A 24,629-nucleotide genomic window follows, 5' to 3' on the forward strand; every position below is an offset into this window, starting at 1 on the left:
TAATGGAATATTGACTTGGTTAACCTTCTGCTGAGTTTCTGTGTTCCTTTTGAGTAAGTGGAATTTTCCTTTCCCCTGTTCTTTTAGAGATGAGAGATTAACATCAGTGGCTTGTTTCTCTGCTGGGCACTGTGTGAACTTTCCTAAGATCTACAGGTGTACTTTGGGCTATAACTTTGTCCAGATCTGCTTGTCCACTGCAGCTTTAGCCAACTGTCTCTGTGCTGCCTTCGTACTCCCTCTCCCAGGTAATCTTTCCAACCTGACCACTGATCCACAAAGCATCCACTGCCTTGCATTAGATCCATATTAATGTTCCAAGATTAATAATTCTAATAATTAATAATTAATTACTCTGGAATAGTGACAGTGTTGTTGAACTGCAGCACTAGGAAATAGGCAGAGACCATCTACCTGGGAAACTATAGCAAAAAGAAAAGTTACAGTCAGTGTCACCACATTGACACAGTAACTGCCAGAGATGCTTCTCACACTTCTCACACTTCCCACACTTCTCACATAGGCACACTTTGTGTAGCTTTTAAAACTACCCACATTCAACAGCTTCTGCTCAAAACAAGTTTCCACCAAGAGCAGCTGACAATACACATTAATATTGATGGGAAAGTCCAATCACTAGGCAAAAAGTATTCCTATTTTATTTTAATCCCCCAGACATCATCCACAGAGGCAGGTCTGTGTTCATTCTGCCTTTCATGCCAGGCTAGGGCAGATGTCAGCACCTGGAATGGTGCCTAGGATGTTGAACACTTCAAACCAACTATATGTAATCCCAGAATAACTAGCAATAAACAAAGAATAGGATTACACCTTATTCCCTTATTTGGTGCAATATGCAATCCATGTGTACTTTTTGCAGTTTACAGTCAATACAGATATTGCAAGCTGACACAGGTGGCTGACTCTCTTCTTATAAATTAGGGTTAGAGCAAGTTCCAGTCTTCAGATGATAAATGAGCTCCAGAGGACTGTCTTTCATTCTGTAGGTGCTGGTCTCACTTTAGTAAGAACAGAGACTCACAGATAATTACTTGAAGCAAAAGCTGCATGAAAGAGGGAGTAACTTACCATGAATTAAATCATGCACTGGGGATGTCGTATGAACAGTGACGGGGGCACACACATTAAGAAAATGCCTGGCAGTACATTAGTCAAAGGATGCATTCTCATGTATTTCTGAATATTTAATTGGAGTTGCACACAAAGTGGATGACAACAATGCCTCAGAGCTCATGATATAATACATAACCATCATTTTGACAGGAATCCAGTTCCATCTCAGACCCAGTTCACAGCAGTGGATTAAAGGGGGTGGGGGAGGGAGATTCATACCTTGGCTTCACTACCAAACCAAACAAGAAGTATTTTGCACAGACTGTTTAAATGCTTATTACAGACTTCATGCACCCTTAAAAAAAACCCTTGAGAGCAAATATTTGTTAGTGTTTGTTTGCTTAGGTGCTTGCAAGAGACACTGCCCCTATGCAAAACCCAGTGCTTCTGCCTTTATGCATTTCTGCTTTTATGCCTGCATATGCAGTTAATCCTTTTTCTGAGCCTAGTGAAATGTGGTGGGACCATTATTGCCATGAAAGGGAACTTTCATCTCCTTCATACTTTTCTCCACTAATGGGCTGTACCTTGATAATTATAGCTCTGAAAGGAAAAAAAATATTGACCTCAGTTTGCTTATTGTAGAGACACTATGGAGATAGGATACCAGCATTGCCCTGGAGATAAAAGCACAGGCAAGTTATATGGATTCTAGTAACTGTTGAAAAATATATGAGCTAGTTAAAAAGCAAAATGCTAAAGGTCTCAGTTCTCCACTGCAGCAGGGAAAGTGCTAAGTTTGCACAGCAGAATTGCATAAAATGCTGTGGCAATTGTACTGTGGCTGTACTGAAAGCACAGATTCAGATACAACAGATACAGATTCTGTCACTTTATTTTTCTCTTCCTTCTTTCCTTGCTTTAATTTTACTGTTCATGAGTTATCCAGTTCTTCAGCTGACAGAGGCAGCAATGTACCCTTATATAGTTGTTTCAGTTCCTTTTAATATTCAGGAGAAAGACAGTGACCAACATGAATTTTAATTTTTTTGTTCTAGTAGAATATTGGCATCTAAAATATCTGACTTAAATATTAACCAGCACTAAGATACTACAGCAGGTTCTGAGATTTCCCTGTTTAAGGTTTGACCTTAATTTCTGTGTAGAAATGAGAAAATAGCACCTAGATGATTTGTAAGTGCTTAGAAAAGAATGCTTTAAAACTGGAGGCTCTGTTCCTTTGCCAAATATTGCTTGTCAGGAATGTGTAGAGAGTGAGGACATGGGACTACTTCTCATTCTACTACTGAGAGATCCTGGATATGCTTTTCCAGGAGTAAGCATCTGAATTTCTTTATTGATGAAATGCAGCTACTCACCCCATTTTTCAGTGTAATATTTTAATAATAGTTTCATGATAATTTGAATGAGACATGCTAAGAAAATTCTGAATGTTATTATCTGGTTCTACTTTTTTTTTACTTTTTTTAACATAACAGTATAGTCCCAAAACATGTGCTGTGCCTACAAATACTCAGAGAAACTAAACCTATTTGATTTCTAAAGGATCAGCCTGATTTATGAAAGAAATGTTTGCTTTCTCCCAGATGCTCAATATTTACCTAAGTAAGAAATTTCATCTGAAAGTAATCTCTTGTGTATGAAACCATTTTTTCTTTCTTGCCCTGAAAGCTGCTGTGGAAATGCATGGATATGTATATATGTTTCTGTGTTTTTATAAAGTCCAAATTCTGGTTGCAGAGAAAGACCTGAAAAATGCACATTTGTAACATCAACCTTTAAAAAGATCCCCAAAAAGCAAAGAAGTTAAGACAAGAGGAGCAACTAAAAGAATAAAAACTTGAAAATGGCAAGAAAATATCATTATCTGAAATGGAAATAAGATGTGTAATAGACATTGTAAAAATACAACAATCATGCTTAGATACAGGAAGCAGCAGAAATAAAGAACAGAAGATCTGAATAGTGAAAATAAAAAGCAATGTAAATTCTGACAAATGGCATCATATATCATGGCTTAAATGAGAATTTAAAAAAACCAAACCAACAAAAATCAATCAAAGTTGATGGAATCAGTAAATAAGCAAGTAACAAAGGAGAAGATTACTACAGCAAAGCTGTGCATCCCTTAGATTGATGGCCTACAGAGCAGAACAGGGATGTTCCTGATGAAACATTCCTTACAGTGGATCTGAGGAATTCTTACATTTGAGAGGAATGATGAGCTTGTCTTTACAAACAAGCTGTGGGTCAGTTGATAAGATGTAGCTATCAGTGAGAGACGACAGAAACAATGGGATGGATTCCAGTAGAAGATCAAAGAGGCACTGAAAGAACACTATGAATTCCATAAAAGTTAAGAAGGGATTATGCATTGGGGGTGGGGGGGGGAAGGTATCGCCGCCGGTATCAGGCGTTCCGGGAAGCCTGTACTTCTCAAGTACCTCAGCCTATGGGGAAAGAGAGAAGGGACAAGCGGCCGGGAATTAGGATAAAAAGGAGGCTGCGCCCTCCAAAAATTGGAGAGACCCCAGGGGAATGCCCCATGGCCTCTCCCTTTATTCGAATAAAGTAAAAGGACTCCTCTGTCTCCTTTTTGGACATAAACCTCTGGCGTTTGTGGATTAATTTTCCTGACACATTCAAGAAGAATGTCTCAGAGAAAATATCACTGCTGACAAGAAAGGGTTTTAGCCCAAATCAGTGCAGTAAATAGTAACAACTTACTAGGAGCAGATGATGCTCACCCAGGAGCTCAGAGGCAGCTCACATATGAAAGTGCTCGGCTGCTGAGTGAGCTCTGTAAGTGCTGCTTAAATCACTACAGTGCCATGGCTACAGGAAAGTGCCATCAAACTTTAAAAAGGATCCTGGATGAGCAATTGCATTTCTTCCATGCCATATCTATGGCCTAGTCTTGGTCTCCTTACTGGACCTTGGACATGTTTTGTCCTTGTCTTTAGTCTTGTCTCTGCCTTCAGCTTCTGGATGCAATTCACATCAAACAGGCTGTGCTCTCCTAGGGAGCCCCCCTTATAGAGTAGCCCTTTTCTGGCTGTTCCCTTCTGGCTCATTTGTCTTGGTTCTCTTTCAATGCTGTGTAGTTAAAGTGGAGCTAGAACAGAATAGGAGGATTATTTGGGTTCGCAGTAAAAGCTCCTAGGAGGACTCATCAATAAAACAAATCTTGAGATTTGGGAATCTTTTAGAGAAAATGATGCAGTTAAATGGCCCATTTTCCTAATGGGCCATCAAAGCTCCTCAGAAACACATTGTGGCATTTGTATGTATAATCTGTAAGTATCTGGAGGAAGTGCATACTGCAGTCACAAGCTGCAGAAGCTAAACCAAAGTTTTGAGATGGTTCAGGCTAAAATTGGTGCATCACTTCTCAGCACAGCTTACAGGACAGACTCTTCATGACTGTAAACATTTTTCTGCAGGAAGCAGTGGTGCCTGCTGAGACAGGGATCAAAGGAGCAAACAGGCTGTGAGTGGTGATGGGGAATTCCTGACTGTTCCTGGAAATGTGTCCCACTTGCACAAAATCCAAACCACTAGAGAGCAGCATTAAATCAGGACTTCTGTTGTGTGTCTGAACATAAAACAATGCTTTAGTGTGATGTTTGCAGTTGGACACTGGCTTCTGACCAGGTTTTACCAGAACCAGGGAAGCTATAGACCAGCCAGTCCCATCTGGCTCAGTCCTTGGGTATGTAGATATTCAAATACTGAAAACAGCCCTTGTAACTTGTCTCCTGGATCCCAACTTTCCCCATGCATCAAGTTCAAAGGCTGTAGTAAAGTTCTCTTCAGCCTACAGCAAATCAGAGAAAACCGACTGTGCTGTAAATGCTTCTTGTCTCTAGGCATCATCTGTGGTTAAGGGTCACTGACCCCTGGAGTTATCTCCAGTGCAAAATCTTTGGACTTGCACCTCTCTAACATTGTATCATTCTGACACTGGAAAGGTAAAAGATAAGTGGTGGTAAAATAGCAGACTTCACACTGCTGCAGGGGGTCTGGGAGGAACAGAGTCTGCATACATGTTGTTTTTAAATTGACTTCAATATAGTTCAGCATTGACTCTGGTGATTTTTTTTCTTCTAAAGAATAAATCTTTATTTTAAATAAAAGCGTACCTAAAATGTGGAAATATGTCAATATATGCAGTGGAATAAAATTCTGTAACATACCCCTCAACTGACTAATTATATTAAAACTAGCATTCAAAGGTTTTTTGTATCAAGTGTATGCTTTGCTCAAAACCTTTTCTATGAAAGGTTTGCTTTTGCTGCCTGGTGACTGGGACAAAGTAAGGACCAGGGAACAGATTTAAATCTTATTTTTGTGATTTTGACCTTTTCCACAGAAGCCAAAACACTTTTGCATTTGATCAAGGTCAATGATTTAATTATTCTAAACTGATTAACTGACTGACAACTCAAAAACAGGAAAGCTCATTTTCTTCTCTCAATCAGTTAATGAGGCATGAATTGCATGCTTTCACTAATCCTAGCATCCTGAAAGACATTATATCTGTAAACAGTTAACTCTTAAATATCTTTAATTCTAAACACAAATGAAGTTTTGCATATGTTTTTATTGTTTAACTCTTTTCAGCCTGTTATAGTGTAGTATAATAGCTTCATTTAATAGCTACAGGTATTTTTAATGCTCTTCCACAGAAGCTGGCTTCTCCCTCAAAACAGCCTTAAAAATAATTGTCATGTAGTAAGTGCAATGCTTTCTAGAATTGTTACTTTAAAAACTAGGGACTTTTATGTAGTAAGAATAGTTGGCCTCTTTAAATAGAGATAGCTGTGATTCCTCCTCAAAAGTAATCAGCTTCCTAAGGTGAATACACAGTTGAGTGATGCCAACTGTTCTCAAGGAATTACCTTCATAACCTTTGAGTGAATAGCTGAGGAACTGAGCTTTAATGTGATATTCCACTGGATGCTGAGACAATCACATGACCATTTACCTTCCTGAATTTTGTTTCCCTTCACAGGAAGGGAACCCTTCATAGGTTCATTCACTCTAATGTTTTAGACAGGGAAAATGCCTCTGTGCTTTCTCATTATGGAAAAAGATGGGACATACAATACTTAATGCTTGTGATGATACGTGTTACTGATACAGACCTAGGGAAAAACCTGCTTCTTAAACACCTATAGGTGTTTGTTTTTTCTGATTTTGTCATTTAACGTTTTACCAAGAGCAGTTTGGATTACATGGTGAAAGAATTGCCCATTCTCTGTCATGGAATAAAGGTGAAACTAATTAAGCATCCCCAAAAATGTAAAAAACATAATATTAAAATTTCAAAAAAATAGCAGTAATAAAATATGTGTCAGATCAAGGACAGTGTGGCTAAGAATGAGAACTGTCAAATGCAATGTAAGAAAAGGCATATGGGAGAAGTAAAGCAAGTTACAGCTGTGTAGTCAGATTTGGATAGATAATGAAACCAAGACCTGGACAGTATTCTGGTAGAATATCAAAGCAGATAATGTAGACAAGGAGGATCAAAAAGGAAATTTGCATCTATGAGACAACTCCTGATAATGTGCTATCGGGTGATACAAGACTTTGGTCTATAAATTAGCCTTGATAAACACCCTTTGTTTCTGGCAGTCAGGAAAACTAATTAAACCATGGGATAAATCCCTTGCTTTGAGGGCTTTTTTCTTCCCATGGAATGAATATGCAAAACTGTATGGCAGAACTTCAAAGGGCCCTCCCATCCCTGCTTGCTGCACACCTGGAGTGACCCAGCTGCAGGCTCTCCACAGTGATCTGGTCTTGTTCTCTTGCTTTTATTGCCTAATAACTTCTGCTCTCTCCTCTGTCATTTTGTGATGTGTAGCAGAAATACACTCCTGTGACTCCTTCTGTCTCTCTTTTGAGCCTGATCTTGAATAGACACAGAGGTTGCGTGGAACTGTACTGGAGGAGCTCTAGTTAACAATGTAACAAACTAATGAGGACTTCTGAACTTCATCCTCTGATCAGCCAAACGAAAAAGAGTCCTTTTTATCTGCACCTCATTATTTTTCTACATGGAAATGATAAATGCAGATAAATTGTGGAAGTCACAGAGATGTGGAATGTTTTAGAAAGCTGAGGAGCAAACTGTTAGTAAGGTAAAACAAAAACAATAGTAGCAAAGCTTTACATAATATCAGCTAAAATTTTCCTAGCAAAGTACTCCTCAGAAACAAAGGACCAGACCATATATCTCTCTGGAAAGGCACTTGCCATCTTGATTTGCTGTGGTCCACATAGGTTCCTCAAAATATTGTTCTTGCAGGAAATGTCAAAGGTTTTCTTGCTTTTTTCTTAAAGATCTGATACAGTAACTCTTTACGATTTTCAGTAGTTCCTCAGTATTTTTTCAGGGGATCTGCCTGCCTGTGGTGATGTTCATGTGGCTTTAGCATGAATATTCTAATTCTTTGGCTTACTCTTACAGTGTGAGTTTTCTAGGATTCAGCCTGCTTTTCTAGTCTTGTTTCTATTCATGGACATCAAAGGAAGGAGGGCTTCCCAGAAGCCGGGAAGCCAAAACTCTGTGACCTGGTGGTTTTATGTATTTGCAGACTCCAGATAGACACACAATTTCTGTCAGCAATGATTATATTGCAAGATACCATGTTGGAATAACAATTTCTGTCAACAAGCAGATTCATCTCTGACTCCAACAGATTTTTAGTGCTCCTGGCCAGAAATGCTTGGCTGGGAGCTGTGCAGAGGGGACAAGCAGATAGATGGGCTCTGCAGAGCAAACTAAGGCAGTAAAGGTTTTAGTGGTAGTAAACTAAGGAGTTACTCTCACAGGTAGTCAGTGTGGATGGATCAAAGAGTTTCTTGAGATGGAGTTTTGCTGTAAACAGACTGCTGCCGGATATCCTGTCCCTTGGTCAGCAGTGAGGGGACCTGCAGCAGCTCATGGCTTCTTAGAATTAAAGATGAGTCACTTTAAGGTTACTGAATTTTCTTTCCTATTGCTCCACTTCCTCTGTTTTCTGAAGATAAATAAGAAATGAGAGCCTGGAAATTCTCTTGAGAGGTCCTGCAGCTTGTTTGTTTTGTGAAAATACTTCTTGTTATCTAATTTTGTTACACTTGTTAACAACAGCAGCAGCTTTCCCATACAACTTGCCCCAAGTAAACTAACCACAATTTTGAGAACTGAGCTGCAGAGCAGAGAAGACCATCCTGGAAATTTGAAGATGAAGTACTTTCTTCTGCCAACTCATTTAGCATTTCTCTGTAGCTTTGCACTAAGTAAACCTGTCCAGGTGTGTCCCTGCTCTGAGATGTTGAGAATTTACATTGCTGCTGCTGAGTTGCTCTATCTTAAAATTAATTAGAAACTCTTACTGCTGTGTTTCTGCTTGATAGAAGTTTTCTGCTATGGAGATGAGCATGTACTAAAATATACGTGCTCTTTTTTTTTCCAGATACCTACAAGAAAGGATGACTTAGGTGAGTTTATTTGTAATTATTATATAATAATGAATGGTTTTGGTGGAACTGCCTCAATATCATGATTTGGTATCTTTTTCTCTTTGAAAATGTTTTCTTTTCTCCACCATCAGTGGAAGGCAATTCACAGAACTCAAATGAGTTTTAAGGTCACATTCAGTGTGATTTTTTTATGCTGTTGCGATAAAGAAATTAAGAAGAATATTGAACAGGTGCTACATGAAATGTTCTTTTTCATATGTAGCCCTAGCAAATCAGAATATTTTTCACTTTGTTCTCTTTCTTATGTGATATATGGTACTTTCCTGTCCAAGACTTCTGACATTTTTTTGCCTAATAACAGATAGCTTTTGTCTGTGAGAAATGTTTTCCCAGTGTTTTAATGTCAGAACTGAGGAGCACATCACAATGTCTTATGTCAAATTCACAGTTAACCTGGAAATTAATAGCTTGCATACATTCAATATGCATGATAAAAATAGTGATTTCTTTCGTATGTTTAATTCTATTTTTCAAGAGGTCAATTATAATTTTTCTTTAATTCCACAAGCTCTAATGAAGAGAACAATGACTTATAACACTTAGCATTCCCCTCTGAAAGCTCCCAAAGCTTCTTAAGCTAAAGTTTATTTAGTCACAACTTTGATTACAGCTGCACTATGACATTAATACTAAACATTTTTTAAATTTTATTTTATTTTTATTTATTTATTTATTTATTTTTATTAATACTAAACTTTTCTATCCAGGAAGCAAGGCAGACCTAACCAGTCTAGTATACTAATCCTTCCTCACATTATTAGGAAATGAACTTCAGTGAAAGAAGTTTCCAAAGATGCAAAATCTTGGTTAGTGTGTACCTCTCACCTCTCTTTCTGCACACGTATTTGCCTTCTCAGTGCCTTGTATGTTCTTTATTTTCTGCACCTGCCAGGTGAAATAGCTGTGTATGAAGGAGACATCCTACTGAGAAGAGGGCGACGCAGTGCAATTAACTGTGAGAGTTGTTTATGGCCCAAATCACAAGACGGACTGGTCAAAGTTCCAGTTAACATCTCTTCTGATTTCTGTGAGTGTATGCCAATGGATGCTCTAAAGTTAGCCTTGATTTTCCTATCCCTGTGCTCCCTGATATTTTATGTTTCTCTGGCATGCACTGAAAGCAACCTTTGCACAAGTGAGAATTTATTGACACGTCTCTTTTGTTATCCTGTTAACCCCATGGAAGTTTGGCTAAGACTCCAAACAGATCACACTAAAATATGTGGTTACTTGGGCCAATAGTCAGGTAACTAATTGTAATTTCAAATATGAGCTCGCTCCTGTTAGCCACCATGTACTTTGATATTTAGGAAATACATTAGAAGAGGCATAATTTGTTCACATTATAAATGTATTTTTGTCAAAATTGCCACTAGGAACATGTTTTTGAACTTTATAGTTTTCTTTCAAATCTCTCATAGAAATATTCCCATGCTAGAACCCCTGTAGAGGCAAAAATGGAGGAAAAATCCTTGGAGATATTCTTTTTCTTTATTGATTCCCTCCTTGGGAAAGGAACTGAGGAAAGCTCAATCTCTGTGTTACCCAGGCTGCTTCTCTGCCCATGTACCTCCAGAACTGCAGTATATACTCTTGTGGATAGGTGAGGGTTATTCCCTCTATCTTCCTCTCTCCAAAGTTTAAATATTAAGAAATTGAGATACACATCGGTTGTAGATGATTCATAACTGAGGAAGCCAAATTAGGCCAAAATGTTCCAAAGTAGATAAACACTCTGATCTTTATTTGGTACCTGAATAGAAACAGTAATCTTCAGAGCCCTGGCTGTCTCAAGTGATTCCAAGGGGTCTGTGGCAAGCATTTGCTCTTTCTGATAAACAAAACAGGGTTTTGGTGCTTCGCTACAATCAGATGGCTCATTTGGGATATTTTAATCCAATTATTTGTATCTGAAACTGCCTCATTTCTTCTGTTCTGTCTAATGGAAGACACAATGCCAATCTTTTGCTTTCCATCAGCTGTCTCCTAAATAATATGGGATAGCTGTAATTGTTATACTCCCCATAAAAGTCCAATCAGTTTGAAGATCTCTGAATGTTTGGTGCCCTTTTTTTACTATATTTGTATGATAAAGAGCTAACGACTGCTGTGAAGTTTTGAGGGAATGCACCCCATCAATGCACTTTGTTTTTTGATTAACCAAGAAAGATTTCTCCTGGCCCCCTTCTCTTTCTAGCAATAACAGAGAGGTCTTGGATTGCTGATGCTTTGCAAGAGATCTCCACACTGACCTGTGTGCAATTTGTAAATCGCACTACAGAAACAGACTATGTTTATGTTGAGCGAGGGCAGAGGTAAGCTCCCGTCTTCTGAGAGTGGCAGCACTCAAAAGGACTTTCAGATTCTTTTCTGGTTTGTTTTGAATTTAAATAATTGGTTTGGGGTTCTTTTAATTCATCCTAGCAGTAAAGATTTAGAGACAAAGTGCAATTTTTCATTTTTCTGTAGATATACTGGTAGTTACATCAGCTAATAGGCTGCAGTAATAAATGTGTGTGTGTGGATCTAAAGATAATGGGGTGTAATTCAAAATAAGAATTTTTTCTTAATTGTTGTAAACATTTAAATAAGTATAATTGCTTCAGGTTCATTGCTTAATATTTTATACTGCTTCACCTTAGTTTGATATAGCAAATTTACTGGTTTAAAATTTGCCGTCCTCATCACAAAGGCTTCATTTCCCTCCCACTGTGTCATTTGACAGCTTCCAGAAGCCTAGATATCTCATGCCAGGGACTATTTGCATGTCCCCTGCTGTGGCCGCATATCTAGAGAACCTTGGTGACATATCAATGCATCTATATATTTGTATTTGTAAATGTGATCCTTTTGGTTATTGATTGCTTATTCTCAGCTGCTGGTCTTACTTTGGAAAGATTGGAGGTCGTCAAGCAGTAGGTCTGGTGAAAAATGGTTGCATGGATAAAGGAGCAATTCAGCATGAAATGAACCACGCTCTGGGTTTCATCCATGAACAGGCACGGAGTGATCGGGACAGGTTTGTCAAGATTATGTGGGAACACATAGTGGCAGGTATGTCCACTAAATCTTAAGAGAAAATATATCCTTACAGTTAAAGGAGAATGTTTCTCCTCTGAACAAGAATGCAAGTAAGGAGCATGATTAATGCTGGCTGAATTGCAGCAGCAGCAGTAGCACATTCAGTGTGACGGAATTTCTTGTTCAGTGTTTGTATTAAGGGAATTTCTTGTTCAGTGTTTGTATTAAGGGAATTTCTTGTTCAGTGTTTGTATTAAGGGACTTTCTGTGGCTACACCTATGGCAGTGTGAAAGATGCAGCCTAAAAGTAGCTCTATATTCTTACTTTGATTTCCATATTGAGCCCAGACCCCAAAATACCAGGATCATCAGGATTACAAAATGTTATTGCAAAGACAATGGCCAGGAGGTGAGGCTATGGGACCCTTAACTGAGGGGGGTGAAGTGTGACATTCAGGATCATGATGGGGAACCACACAACAATTCTATCCCGGGAAAGCCATGGAATTAGGGGAAGGCAGCCAGTAGGCATCTTGGCAGTTAGTGAAATATACATATCCTAAAATGTGTATGAACAAGTGGCTCAATGTGGAGGCTTTGGAAACACATGCAACCATTAGCATTGGCAAAATTCTGGGACCTGGCTTGATGTGAGAGAAAAGACTCAAATTATTTCCTCCTTGTGGACAGGATCATATACACATGAAAAGAAGGAGCCGTGGGGAGCAATCAGGAGTGCTAATTCTGTAGAGGAAAAATGAGTGGGTACTATTTATGGAAAGGAATGCAGAATGAAAAGGTTGGGCAGGTGCCCATGATCTGTGTGCTGGGAACATGGGCTCATCATATACAAGAGCTGCAGGCTCTGGGGAGGAAAAGGTAGAGAGAATGGCAAGAAATCCAAGGGAAAGTGAGACAGCGGTCCATAGAAGGAAAATACCAGAAGAAAGTATGCAGGGAGTCACTTGTCTGACATCTGTTAGAGAGCTGAGTAATCCATAACAATTGTAAAAATACAATAGCCAATTTAGTTCATTATAGAAAATAATAGTAAATGAGGCTGGACAATTGAATACTAAATTCTATTAAGTCTCTTCAACAAATAAGATACTCAACTACTCAGTATCATGCACAGCTAAAAATATTTCCATCTTCTTCTCCAGATGGAACTTGATTGTTTTTATTGCAAATTCCTAACACACTGTTCTCCAAACTTTCTTCAGCTATTCCCATGATATCCTAAGTAAATTCCATTTTTGTTGTTCTTTATTGAGGTTTCAGCCCTAGTGTTAAGGTGTAGTTTTGCTGTGAGTTGTTCGCCATTGTACAACAAGGGTGTACCATGTTTGAAATGTCAGCAAAAGATGTGCTAGGAAAGAGAAACGTGAAATTATATGCACTAATATATACACTAAACACACATAATCTTACACTAGTTTTGCAAAGGGAACTCCACAGGTTCAGATGTCATAATTCCTGAAGGATACAAATGTAACCAAGCTCTGATTCAGGCACAGTATCATGAAATTATAAATGAGGGGGAAGAGGTAAAGAGGACAAGGGTTTTCCAAAGGAGATGAGGTATATCACTGGTGTTTTGAGTGTTCACCATGGGTGGAGAATGAGATTATTGTTGTGGCAAGGGAGTTGAAATGCAGAGTGCAGAGCTCAAGCACTGTAGGGAAAAAATGCAAAGATACGAAAGGAAAAGGAAATGGAGAAAGAGCTATGTTCATGAGGACTGTAATGTTAAAACATACTGCTGTTAACAGTGCTGATGCCAGAGCTCCTGCTGACCTTGATGGTGCAGAACTAGACCTCAAGACCTTTTCCAGCATCTCAGCTTACTCACACAAGCTGTTTTTCTCCTGCCAGGACTTTCTTATTGTGAATATTTTCTGGCTTTTGTTTTTATCCAGCAATTTACCTTGGAAGCCATCCTATTTCTTTGTTTTGACAAAATGCAGCCTGATTGGTTGCTGTCCACTTAGCTACTGGAAACTCAGTTTGTTTTTCCTACCCTTTTGTGAAAAAAAGTATATTCAGAGTCTTCAGCCATAGTTTCTTTTTCAGCTCTTTTGAGTCATTGCACTTATACTCTGGCAGAAGTAGATTTTTTTTCTTTTTTGAGAATGGAAAAGATGGGGTAAGTCCCCAGACATGTGCAGGTCTAGACAGCCAGATCTCTCTGATATGTGATGAGGTAGGTAGTAGTTTGCTGGCAGCACCTTAGTCCAGCCAGGATGCTGTCACTTTTTCTTTATTTAGCAAACCAATTCAGCAAAGCACTTCTGTGCCAAACAGTAGCCATATGCTTCAATGTTTCACCATGTTTGAACTGTGTTCTCTGTTCATCACCTCAAAAAAAGCTGCACACTAGCTGATAATTCTTTCTGAAGTCAGTATAGCAGATAAGAGGGACTGAGATTAAAACAGAGTCAGGAAGGCCAATACTGTTGAGAAACAGTTTAAGCCTTGACTGAGTTTTACAGTTATGAAAAGCTCCGAATTCATGTTTATCCACAAATTTTCTGTTACTTGGAGATTTCAAATCTTCTCTTTCATCTCTTAGCCCTCAGTCCAGGACCAGTGCTGAAGAACATTACTGTCTGAGATCTGCTCTGGCTGCAAGCCTGACAGCTGTGTTAATCTCAAGGATGTCCAACTCTGAACTCTTGTCCAGATGGTCTGTGGTTTACAAACCACATTTGTAGTTACAATAATGAAGGTACAGAACTGGAAAGTAGTGCTCAGTGGCTAGGGCTTTAGTCTTAATGCCAGGCTGGCTGCATTCAGCTCACTGCTCTGACAGTGCTTGTTTGCCTCTCTCACCATGGAGAAGAGACCCAGCATGTAATTCATATTCATGATCTCCAGTCAGTGAGAAGAAAAAATGTCTTCTTCATATGAAAGTCTCTCAAACTGTGTCTCTCTTTCCCTCTTGTCTGACTATCTTGGAAGCCGTAAGGAATAGCTTCAGTGCCTGACTTGGAAAAAGAAAGCTAGGTGATGTGAAATCCCATCTCTGTCCCTGGGCCCCAGCCCTGTACCAGTGTAACACCTTCTTATCTCAAATTGGCTTTTTAAAGTTAAACAGATGAAAAGTGATGAGATGCTCAGCAGCTGTTCTGACAGAATTTGTTTTTCTGCTTCATGTGAGTCATATCACTTCACTCTAGACACTGCTGATGGGTTTGACCAGAGACAAAACCAGAACATGTGCAGTAGCATGGGCTCTGGGGCAAGTAACAGGGAAAATGTATTCTTTTCTTTTGTGGCATTGTAACCCTGTGGTGGAAGGACTCAGCAAGATATCACCCATGCATAGCTCTGAATTTTTCATCTAGGTTGTCAGCCAGATTTCGCTCTCAAGATATGCAGCTTTGGGGACATAGTTTGGATGCTTATGGTATTCAAGATAATGCATTGAATGTATTTGGAGACACCCTAATGAGGATGCACAGAGGAATACTTTGCTTCAAGAATAGATTGTATTCGTTAATTATATCAAAATTTATTTGATTAACTTTATATTCTGAAACCTACTAGACTGTAAAAATGGGTTCCCATGGATTTCAAAAATCTCTAGTGGTTTTGATACATCCAAGATATCATGAGAACACATATTGGTATCCTATGTTACTCTCTAGATTATGACAGCAGGGAGTATACTATTAGAGCAGTAATAATTGTTCTGACTGAAATGTTGCTTTCCTACCTTGCAGGGGAGCAAGGGAACTTTGGAAAAATGAATTCCAAAAACCTGGGCCTTCCCTATGACTACTCTTCAGTGATGCACTATGGCGCGTAAGTTGTTTGTGGAGATATCCTTTCAAAGGAGCAAACACCTTTCAGATCTTCTGCTCAGATCTAGGAAGAAGAAGTTGCTTGTTCAGGGAGTGACTTTTGCTGTTCATTTAAAATTGAGTGCGTGGACATAATTAAGGGTGAGCATTTGTCAGCAGGATTCATGGAAAACAAGAGTTGATATGGATAGAATCAAAACATAGGACCACATTTTCTTCCAACGTACTCTTGCCTCTTGCTAAAGGCCTTTGACATGGCTGTGGCCCAAAGTCTAACTACTGAATCACTGATCTAAACCAGTTCTGAAGCTTAAATTATTTTGTAAATGTAAATGTAGCATGTAGGCATGTAAATGTAGTAACAGCTGATCATAGACAACAACATTCAAGTATAGAGGCAAGAAAGATGCAATTTTTTTATATCATTGAGATGTTGTGTGCTGCCTTATGTTAATCTGGGAACATTGTCTAAGGCTGTGTTTTAGTCCATAATGTACAAGCTTGTATCAAGTCCTTCATTTCCACAAGCAAGTAACAATTTCTGAACAAAACCATGAAATAAAACTGGACTAGCAGGAGGCAGGAAATTGCAAATAGTAAATTGGCAATTAGTAACTGAGACAGAACTATTTCTGCTCCTCTGCCTCAGGAACCAAGAAAGTGGGATTCAGTCCATTTTGCTTGACATTGGTGAAAGGCATTTTCACTCAGGACAGAGCAGCTTTTTCTGCTTGTTTGCTTTTACCTGCTCAACACCAAATATCTGCTATGCTGTTCCTCTTCAGGGAAGGCTACCAGGTCTCTGAGAAGCTTCTTGTCCATTTCCATTAAAATTCTGTTTATGTGGCACATGAAAAATGATTATGCAGTTAGAGAACTTCCCTGTCTATGAAAAGCAATCTAGAAATGTGATTTCTTTATTTCTACAGGTATGATTTCTCCAGCACTCCAGGAAAACCAACTATTGTACCAGTTCCTGATCCCTCTATACCTATTGGGCAGAGAGAAGGGCTGAGTAACTTGGATGTAGCTAAAATCAACAAGCTCTACAAGTGCAGTAAGTGTTGTAGGTAGAAGGCATGTGAATACTCCTGATGTCTGTAGGCACTGACAGACATCCCCCAAAAGAAACTTTATTTAGCAAACTAAGGCACACAGTCCCTTCACTACATCTCTCTCACCCTACAACACATAACTGAACTGTCCCTGTGCCAAACTGCTGCCTTCTTGGAAAGGACAGTTTACTTTCAATAATTCACTCTCATTTTGAGTTATCCTCACCTAATTCTGCTCTTTGAGATAAGCAAAATCTATCAGAGAACTCGTGGTTGCTACCTCTGTCAAAATCTCATTTCAGGAAAGGTCTGAAGGTTGCAAAGCATGTAAGCTTTTACTCAGCCATGAGTATAGCTTAGAGTCATGTGCATCAGTAGTGCCAGCAGATTTGTGATTTCTCTTAATTACAAAATGACTGCAGGGCTGTAAGTATGGGTGCCATTCAGCCTGATCAGAACACCTTTGAGGAGAAAACCATAGGCATGTATAGATATCTACTTTCTTGCCACAAACATTTCTTAACTCATGCCTGTAGTATCTTCAGGTCTAGAAATACCTAGCTTTCCTCTGTAAACAGGAACTCTTCAGCCAAGATGCACAAAACATCTTGGTATAACATCATGCTCCTGCACTGCATGGGTTTTACTTCAACTACCAAGACAAAGGCTAATTGATTTATATGGTATTTGACTTTTCTGAGATGTTATTCAATTAGTTTCCACCAAAATAGCAAGAAGCATTAACAAGATCTAAATATTAGTGTACTAAATTCTGCTCTTGTGTTAGAACTTAGTTAAAGAATTTGAATTGAGAAGAAATCAGCATTTCTTCAGCTGGATTGTTAGGTACAGAAATCATTGCTGAGAGTGGTTCCTCCAAATTCGCAACTTCAGATACAACAACTTCACAGTTTATGTGTCTCAAATATAGTGATAACAAGTATTTAGCAATATTTATTCTTGACAGTGTGACGGGGAATGAATCACACTTCAGTACCATTACTATGTAATTTCATAATTAGATCTGTATGTTTTGGAAGAAGAGGACTAAATTTTAAAAAAAGGAGGAAAAACTCGGGAACTAAAGAAACCCATAAAAAGTCTAGTTGTCTCAGGAAAAGTAGGAAGCAAGAGAAAAATGTCATAAATTCCCATGAGCAGATGTCATATATTCATATTCTGTAATTTGGGGAATTCAATAAAATGCAAAAAATGAAGATGTGGAAAGACAAAAGACAGATGAGATCAGACTTTGTATACCAGTCACTAGGTCTGTAGGCTGACTTCAGTGTTCTTTGTTACTATCTTCTCTCAGTGACTGCCTCTCTCAGCTTTGACAAAATCTTGTTTTCAAGCTTGATTTTTGTGCACCCTTATGAATACACATACAGCTGCTGATGGAAATTGATGTACTGCTGTCATTGAAAGTACTTCTGTTCATGAAAGTTCATGAAAGACCCAGGCCCTTTTTAGTAAACTGAAATATGTGAGGGAAGCTCTATTGCCTTTTAAAAAAACATTAGTAGCTGAAACAGGTAAGCACTTTAACTGCCTTTATTTCACTTGGAGGTTTTCAAGTAACTTGCATAGCAAGAACAGCAATACAGTTGTAAGCATTATAATTAATTTAGACAAGTTTGACTGCTGCAAATGATCGGAGAGACCTGTCAGGCATTATGGGAATATTTTTGTGCAGTTTTCATTCTCTTCAACACTGTTTGGTTCTTCCCTTCAGATTGCTGTAGCTCTGTGTTGCCCAAACCCAAAGGCTCGTTCTCCTCTGTCAATTACCCATCCCCATACCCGAACAATAGCAACTGTCTGTGGTTGATCCGCATCCGTCGAAGTAAGGTAACTTTTATTAGGAGAAAAAAGGGTTGAACCACAGTATCCAGGCTACACAGCATTATTTTGCTACCATGAGTAACTCCTGGGAGTCAGTTCATGGATCCAGACATTTATTTTGTTATGCAGTAAATGAAAGTCTCAACAATTTTCGTAAGAGTTAAGACTATTGGAGGGATTATTTCACTCGATGTTTATGCAGTTCAGATTGGATGGCTTTTCAAAGACAAGCAGTAGTGAAACATCTGTCTCTGGGATCTGAGTAATAGGACAGCTAGGTGAAATCCTGTCCTCTTTTTATATAGAAAGTAAGGTTTCAGTAATACAGGGATAGTAAAAGGAATATGAAGGTTCAGGTAGATAATTTGAGACTTTCCCTGTGTATAACATTAAACCCAACTTTTGCTTTTTTGTTTCTCCAGATTTTCCTGCAGTTTGAGGCCTTTGATCTCCAACGCTCCTCAGACTGTTCTTCTGACTATATAAAAATTTACAATGGGAACAGCAAGAGCTCCCCTGTCTTGCTGGACAAGTACTGTGGGAAGGCTCCACTGCCCTCCTTAGTGGCATCTGGATCGACAATGCTGGTAGAGTTTGTAAGTGATGAGAGCATTACAGCCACAGGATTCAGAGCCTCCTACAACAGAGGTATGAACAACACTCCTTTACAAAGCCTGGAGAACAGCATTAGCAGTACATTTGTACAGAAGAAGTGAAAACTTTTACTATACACTACAGAGTGGGTCTTTTTGCTGTCATTCTTCACACTTTCACAGCAACTGGAAATGCAGAAGGGTAGTAATGATGGGTTTGAAGGTTCACAGGAAACAGAAAATGGGATGTTGCATGGGTCTTATGTTAGTTATCCTGAGGTCTCGCTCACATTCTTCTGAGAGCCTCTGCTAGGCTTCTTCATATCACCAGAACAATGTCTTTAAATAAAAACAATGCAATGACTGACATTAATAGGAGAAGTGCAGCTAAAGAGCACAAAGTCTGCAGAATCAACAAGAGACCTCAATCAATGGGTTGCAAAGCCTTTATCTGGACAAGACATTATTCAAGGTTTTGTGGAATTTTACGCAGCGGGAGAGGTACTGACCTTGGGTACCTTACACCTTCTGAATTAAAAGTTTTCTTTATGTACATGAAACACAGTACTTCCTGTAGACATGTGAGGGGTGCCTTTTTTGCAAACACAAATACATTCTGGACTGCCAGACCAAATTCTGTTGTGCTGTGACATGCTTTCAGCAAGAAGGCAGTAGCCCAAAGTTGCCTTCTTTCAACTGCAAATCCAAACTTCTTTAGAGCATAAATTGAAGAAATCTTAGAAAAAAATTTATTTTTACTCTTTTTGCTTTATTCAATGGAGTAATTTCTAGAAAGCAATAGATCTAGCTTGATAATGCAATCTTGAATACTTGAGCTGCTTCTTTTCTGAAGGGCAGTTAGTGCCACCAGAATGCTATGCTAATATGGTAACAGTTGATTGGAAAGACAGATACAGCTTTAGATGCAGCATTTCCCTGTCCTCCAGAGATTATTTATCAGACATGTTTCTAGTTCCTTCAGTACAGCTGTGGGTACAAATACTACGTGGAGAAATAAGGTGTTTCAGCAGTAGATTTTCATGGTAGCACATTTTCTTCTTGGTTTGAAGAAATAATACAGTAGGGTGTAAGCAAGCTCATTTATACTGATAAAACACTCTTCTTAATATATCTGTTTTTCTCCTTTACTTCTTAGTGAATTGTGGAGCCACTTTCAGAGATTCAAAGGGAGTCATCACCTCTCCAAACTACCCCAATAAATACCCCAAAAACCGAGCATGTTTCTGGGTCATCACTTCTCCAGTAGGATACAAGGTAAGGCACATACAAATTCATTTGTGGGTTTCATCACTGTTCTCTGATGAAACCTCTGTTTCCCTTGAAGAATAAGAGCTGTTATGTCACTTTTTCAGCAGGCATTCTCAGAGTAAAAATGTGAAAGCAAAAATTAATTTTAAGAATTTATGCTGGACCTTGGTATCTATAGCTCAGCAAGGGAAAACCTTTACAAGTGCAAGTGAACTCTTATCAATCTAGCCTGTACCACAAGGCTTTGCTCAAAATAATCCCTAGGCAAGAGCTCCCACTAGAAAACTGAAACATCACACAGTGCTGTTTTTATATTTCTCTAGAGGAAAGAATGTGAAGCATAGAAGATCAATCTTGTCCCTTGCTTCTTCTTCCAATCCAAATACTGATGAACTAAGCAAATAATTTGCTACTAATTTGCATTGCCATATGGGATCAGGATGTGGTGCATACACAGAATAAAAAATGGTGCCTGCACACAAGGAGTTTAGAGTATTTGTTGTTGGTAAAAAATGGGTAAGAAAAAAGGCTGCAACCTGGAAACAAAGTGCTTTGGTTGTATTTTCTCCAGATATCTCTCAAAACATTATCCTTTGAGCTGGAGTATAGTGACAAATGCATTTATGACTACTTGCTCATACATGATGGAAGCCGCCCTACATCACCTGCAGTTGGCCCTTATTGTGGGACAGAGAAGGTTGCAGACTTTACTTCCACTGGGAACTTTGTGCTGGTTGAATTCCACAGTGATTTAGTGTGGGAGTTGCCTGGATTTGTGATGAGTTATACATTTGCTAGGTAAGTACAATACAGATGGGGTTTGAAAAACACAGAATGAGAGTAAGAGTCCAGCTAGCCACAGGTAAAAGTCAAGATGCCACCAATTTCAGAAAAAAAAATATAGCCTGATACCTTTAACAAGCATGAAGTTTGACCTCATAGTCTTACAACTACAGTTAATTTCCATGGTGAATCACGGACAGAAATGTTCCTGCCCATGGGATGCTTCTGTCTGAGACTGTATGCTTTTTATTATAGTATTCCCATTGCTGGTGTTGCATGGTCAAACACAATAGCAGAGCTGAAACTATGTAAGCAGATGTCCAAGGACTTCTAGTGGTAGAAACTGTGCCCATAAAAAATTTCAGAACATGGCTATATAGCAACTTTAACCTGTATTCTGGCAAATGCTATCACCCAACCTTAATGTGCATTCCAGCATGCATACAGAAAAATCTTCAGACACATTTATTTATGTTTTGAAGCCAAGATCACTTACACAGTTCATATAGGCACCAGAGCTTAGCCTGGAAATCACCACTTGACACCAAACAAGTGGTGTCATGGAACAGCATGACATACAGTACCTCAACTCAAAGATTTGCACTACTCCTCTGTGAGATGAACCAGGTCAGGGAACAGATTTAACTAAAGAAACTAAAGAGTGGCAGGAACAAGCAGTGAGGGAGAAGGAATGGAATGAAGCACCTATTGTTGTCACTTTGCTGTGGCCTGAGTCAGGTATTGAAATTGTCTATAAAGGTGTTACCAAAATATTTTTTTTTAAAATGAGGCCTGAAAACCTAATGCAAGACCATTGACTTTTCTCTTTGGAGAGCATTTTAGATGTGAAGTACCTTGTTTGTAGAGAGAAATCCTCCTCAAAGGAGATGACTGGAGTAGAGAAAGAAATCACCACTGTAAACACCTAACACTTTGCCTTGATTTGCTGTATTCAGAATTAAATGCTAGTGCCAAACTGGGAGATGCCAAAACATAATGGATAATAAAAGATTTTGCTGAAATTATGTCTTTGTGAAGAAGAGCATGTAGAAATTGTCAATTTGCTTTCCTAGTGCAGCCAAGAAAATTTTGAATTATGATGACTTTGTAGCAGTGGGGGGCAGGGGTTTAAGAACTGTAAGGTTTTGCTTTTTAAGCACTGGTTAATTTTCACCCACAGAAGAAGGATAATTGATAAGTTTTGGACATCAGGGTTTAAAGCTTGCTTGCATCATGGTGGGAAAGTGCATGCACAGCAGGCAAGAAATATTTCTATTTCTTACAAACTCCAATCTTATGGCTATAAAAAGAATTTCTTCATTTAATTTGGCTCACTATTTAGATTGGCATATTTTTGGAAAATGTAACCATTTCATCAGCATGACAGAAAATTAAACTCTACTTCTATTTTTAAGTTCGGCTTCACACTGAAAAAATGCTAATTCCTCTCTTTGAGTCTGAGGACTTTGATGGAGGTGCAAAAGTAACAACCCCATGACAACTCTCACTGTATAACAAAGTAGAACAGGTCCCTGTTTTAAACATACAGTGCTGAACAGCTTTGTAACTTGAGTATTACTTTAGATTCCCTTCCCTTGGTCTGATGTGGAGCTCTACATACGTGCAATGTTTTAGATGTTCAACCATATTTGGTAAAAGAATGAACAGCATATTCCAAAAGCAATATACCACATACAGGAATACTGGTCGTGCAATTTGTCCCTAGAAATATGGTTTTAAGTAGGACATTGCCCATGTATAAACAGACTTATGTTCTGAAGTATATGAAGGAAGAGTAACCAGCTAGTAGACACAAGGGACAGTATAGTCAAAAGTTTAGGATTCAAATATCACAATAGGAGGATTTTCAGAAGCTCTAATTAAAGTTCAGCACTCACTTAACACACTCTTGAAATCCAGGATGTAAGGATTTAACCTCAAAACACAGAGGTGTCTAGCAGTGATGAACATATGCATTCCCATACATGTACATAACTCAAGACACAAACAGGTTACTTTAATTGTATACAAAACCAGATGTTTTTAAAGAGAGACCCACTTCCACAAGCCTCTGTGTGTGTAAGAAATAGGAGTGTTTGTGTCCAAGTATTCCTTTTTTTACCTGCTTTGAGACCGTCCTGGTTCCTACCTGGGAGGCAAATCAGAGCCTTTGAGTTGTATGCTTTTTGTAGTCTGTAAGAACCGGAACAGAGATCTGTCAATTATTGCTGCAGGAGAAAAAACAGCCTGGAATAAAACATTACAGAAGCACACAAAAATGTACTATTCATAGGTCTATTTTTGTGTTTAATTTAAAACACATTTCCCTTACATAAACAAATAACTGTGGTTGAGATGACACTTGCATGACTACAACCCCGGTTATTGAATCATAGAATAGTTTGGGTTGAAAGGGACACGTAAAGGTTACCTAGTCCAAAACCCTACAATAAACAATCATCTTCAACTAGTCCAAGTTGCTCAGAGCCCCATCCAACCTGACATTAAATGCTTCCAGAGGTGGAATATCCACCATCTCTCTGGGCAACCTGTTACAATGCCTCACCACCCACACATAAAAAAATGTATCTTTATATCTAGACTAAATCAACCCTCTTTAGTTTAAAACCATTGTCCCTAGTCCTACCACAACAGGCCCTGCTAAAATTCTTGTTCCCATCTCATATAAGGCCCCTGTAAGTACTGAAAGGCTGCAATAAGGTCTCCCTAGAGCCTTCTTGTCTCTTGACTCAACTCGACCCAACTCCCTCTGCATGTCCTTGTAGGAAAGGTGCTCCAGCTCCCTAATCGTCTTTGTGGCCCTCTTCTGGATGTGCTCCACCAGGTCCTTGTCTTTTCTGTGCTGAGGACTCCAGACCTGGATGCAGCACTCCAGGTGGGAGCTCCCCAGAGCAGAACAGCTATAACTATGTAGGACGGAGAATGTACAACTTGCTGTGCCACAACTGAGTTTAGCAAGAGGAAGACATACAAACCAAAGCCCATTTAAACCCTCCTGCACTTCAAATAGACATTGAAAACGTTATAGGCTAAGTCGTCACGTAGGATTTTACACTCGAGTTCTCTTTACCATGGGAAACATCCGCGGGGCAAAAAAAGAGAAATAAAGGAAAGCTGCTGCTGCTCTGCTGCCAAATGGCCTTGGGCTCGGGAGCTGGAGAACCGCGGGGGCCGGGCCCCCTCTGGCGGACACCTGCAGGGAACGGGAACGGGAGCGTGTAGCGCTTCTTCTGCAGACAGGTGACAGAGACAGGGCTCCCCTCCCGCCCCGGCCACGGCTCCCAGCTCCATGGGCAGAGCAGCCCAGGCGTTTCTCAGCAGGCAGCCTCAGTTTCCCGGCCGTGATCCCCCCGCGCACCTCTGCTGGCAAGGTTTCCTTGGGTGGCTGCTTGTATTTTCCCCTAAAGGGCTGCACTCCAAATTCCACCTGTCAATCGGTAGGTTGCACTGTAACATCAAGGTTGAAGTCTCCTGGCCCTGTTTTGCCATAGAACACTCAAAAGCAAAGACAATGAAGCCTTTTATTTGAGTTTATATTTGTCTCGATTCCTTGCTTTATGCCTACAATATCTAAAATGTCCAGGTGGTCTCCAACACAATTGCTA

The 24,629-nt window shown here is 39.3% G+C and overlaps 1 protein-coding gene across 1 annotated transcript; it reads left to right on the forward strand.

The window, feature by feature from the left end:
* The first annotated feature begins 8,333 nt into the window (after positions 1 to 8,333).
* Positions 8,334 to 21,587, forward strand: LOC102107774 (embryonic protein UVS.2-like). The gene is made up of 11 exons (XM_088057986.1): positions 8,334 to 8,402; positions 8,565 to 8,601; positions 9,533 to 9,658; positions 10,829 to 10,946; positions 11,507 to 11,685; positions 15,378 to 15,459; positions 16,388 to 16,515; positions 18,249 to 18,364; positions 18,781 to 19,006; positions 20,108 to 20,226; positions 20,792 to 21,587. Exons 1-11 carry the CDS (start codon positions 8,334 to 8,336, stop codon positions 21,020 to 21,022), a joined length of 1,431 nt encoding a protein of 476 aa, XP_087914112.1. The 3' UTR covers positions 21,023 to 21,587.
* Positions 21,588 to 24,629: the final 3,042 nt, after the last annotated feature.

The sequence above is a fragment of the Pseudopodoces humilis genome, chromosome 7, assembly GCF_049639895.1.
Source record: "Pseudopodoces humilis isolate 2021_Gansu_Grassland_sample_001 chromosome 7, ASM4963989v1, whole genome shotgun sequence".
Taxonomy (NCBI): domain Eukaryota; kingdom Metazoa; phylum Chordata; class Aves; order Passeriformes; family Paridae; genus Pseudopodoces; species Pseudopodoces humilis.

What these genes read in the sequence shown, in the direction of transcription:
- LOC102107774 (XM_088057986.1), top strand. Translation starts at nt 8,334, where the DNA reads ATGAAGTACTTTCTTCTGCCAACTCATTTAGCATTTCTCTGTAGCTTT. An exon ending in TAACATCTCTTCTGATTTCT is followed by an intron (nt 9,659 to 10,828) that starts GTGAGTGTATGC and finishes TTCTCTTTCTAG; the next exon opens with CAATAACAGAGAGGTCTTGG. An exon ending in TCCGCATCCGTCGAAGTAAG is followed by an intron (nt 18,365 to 18,780) that starts GTAACTTTTATT and finishes TTGTTTCTCCAG; the next exon opens with ATTTTCCTGCAGTTTGAGGC.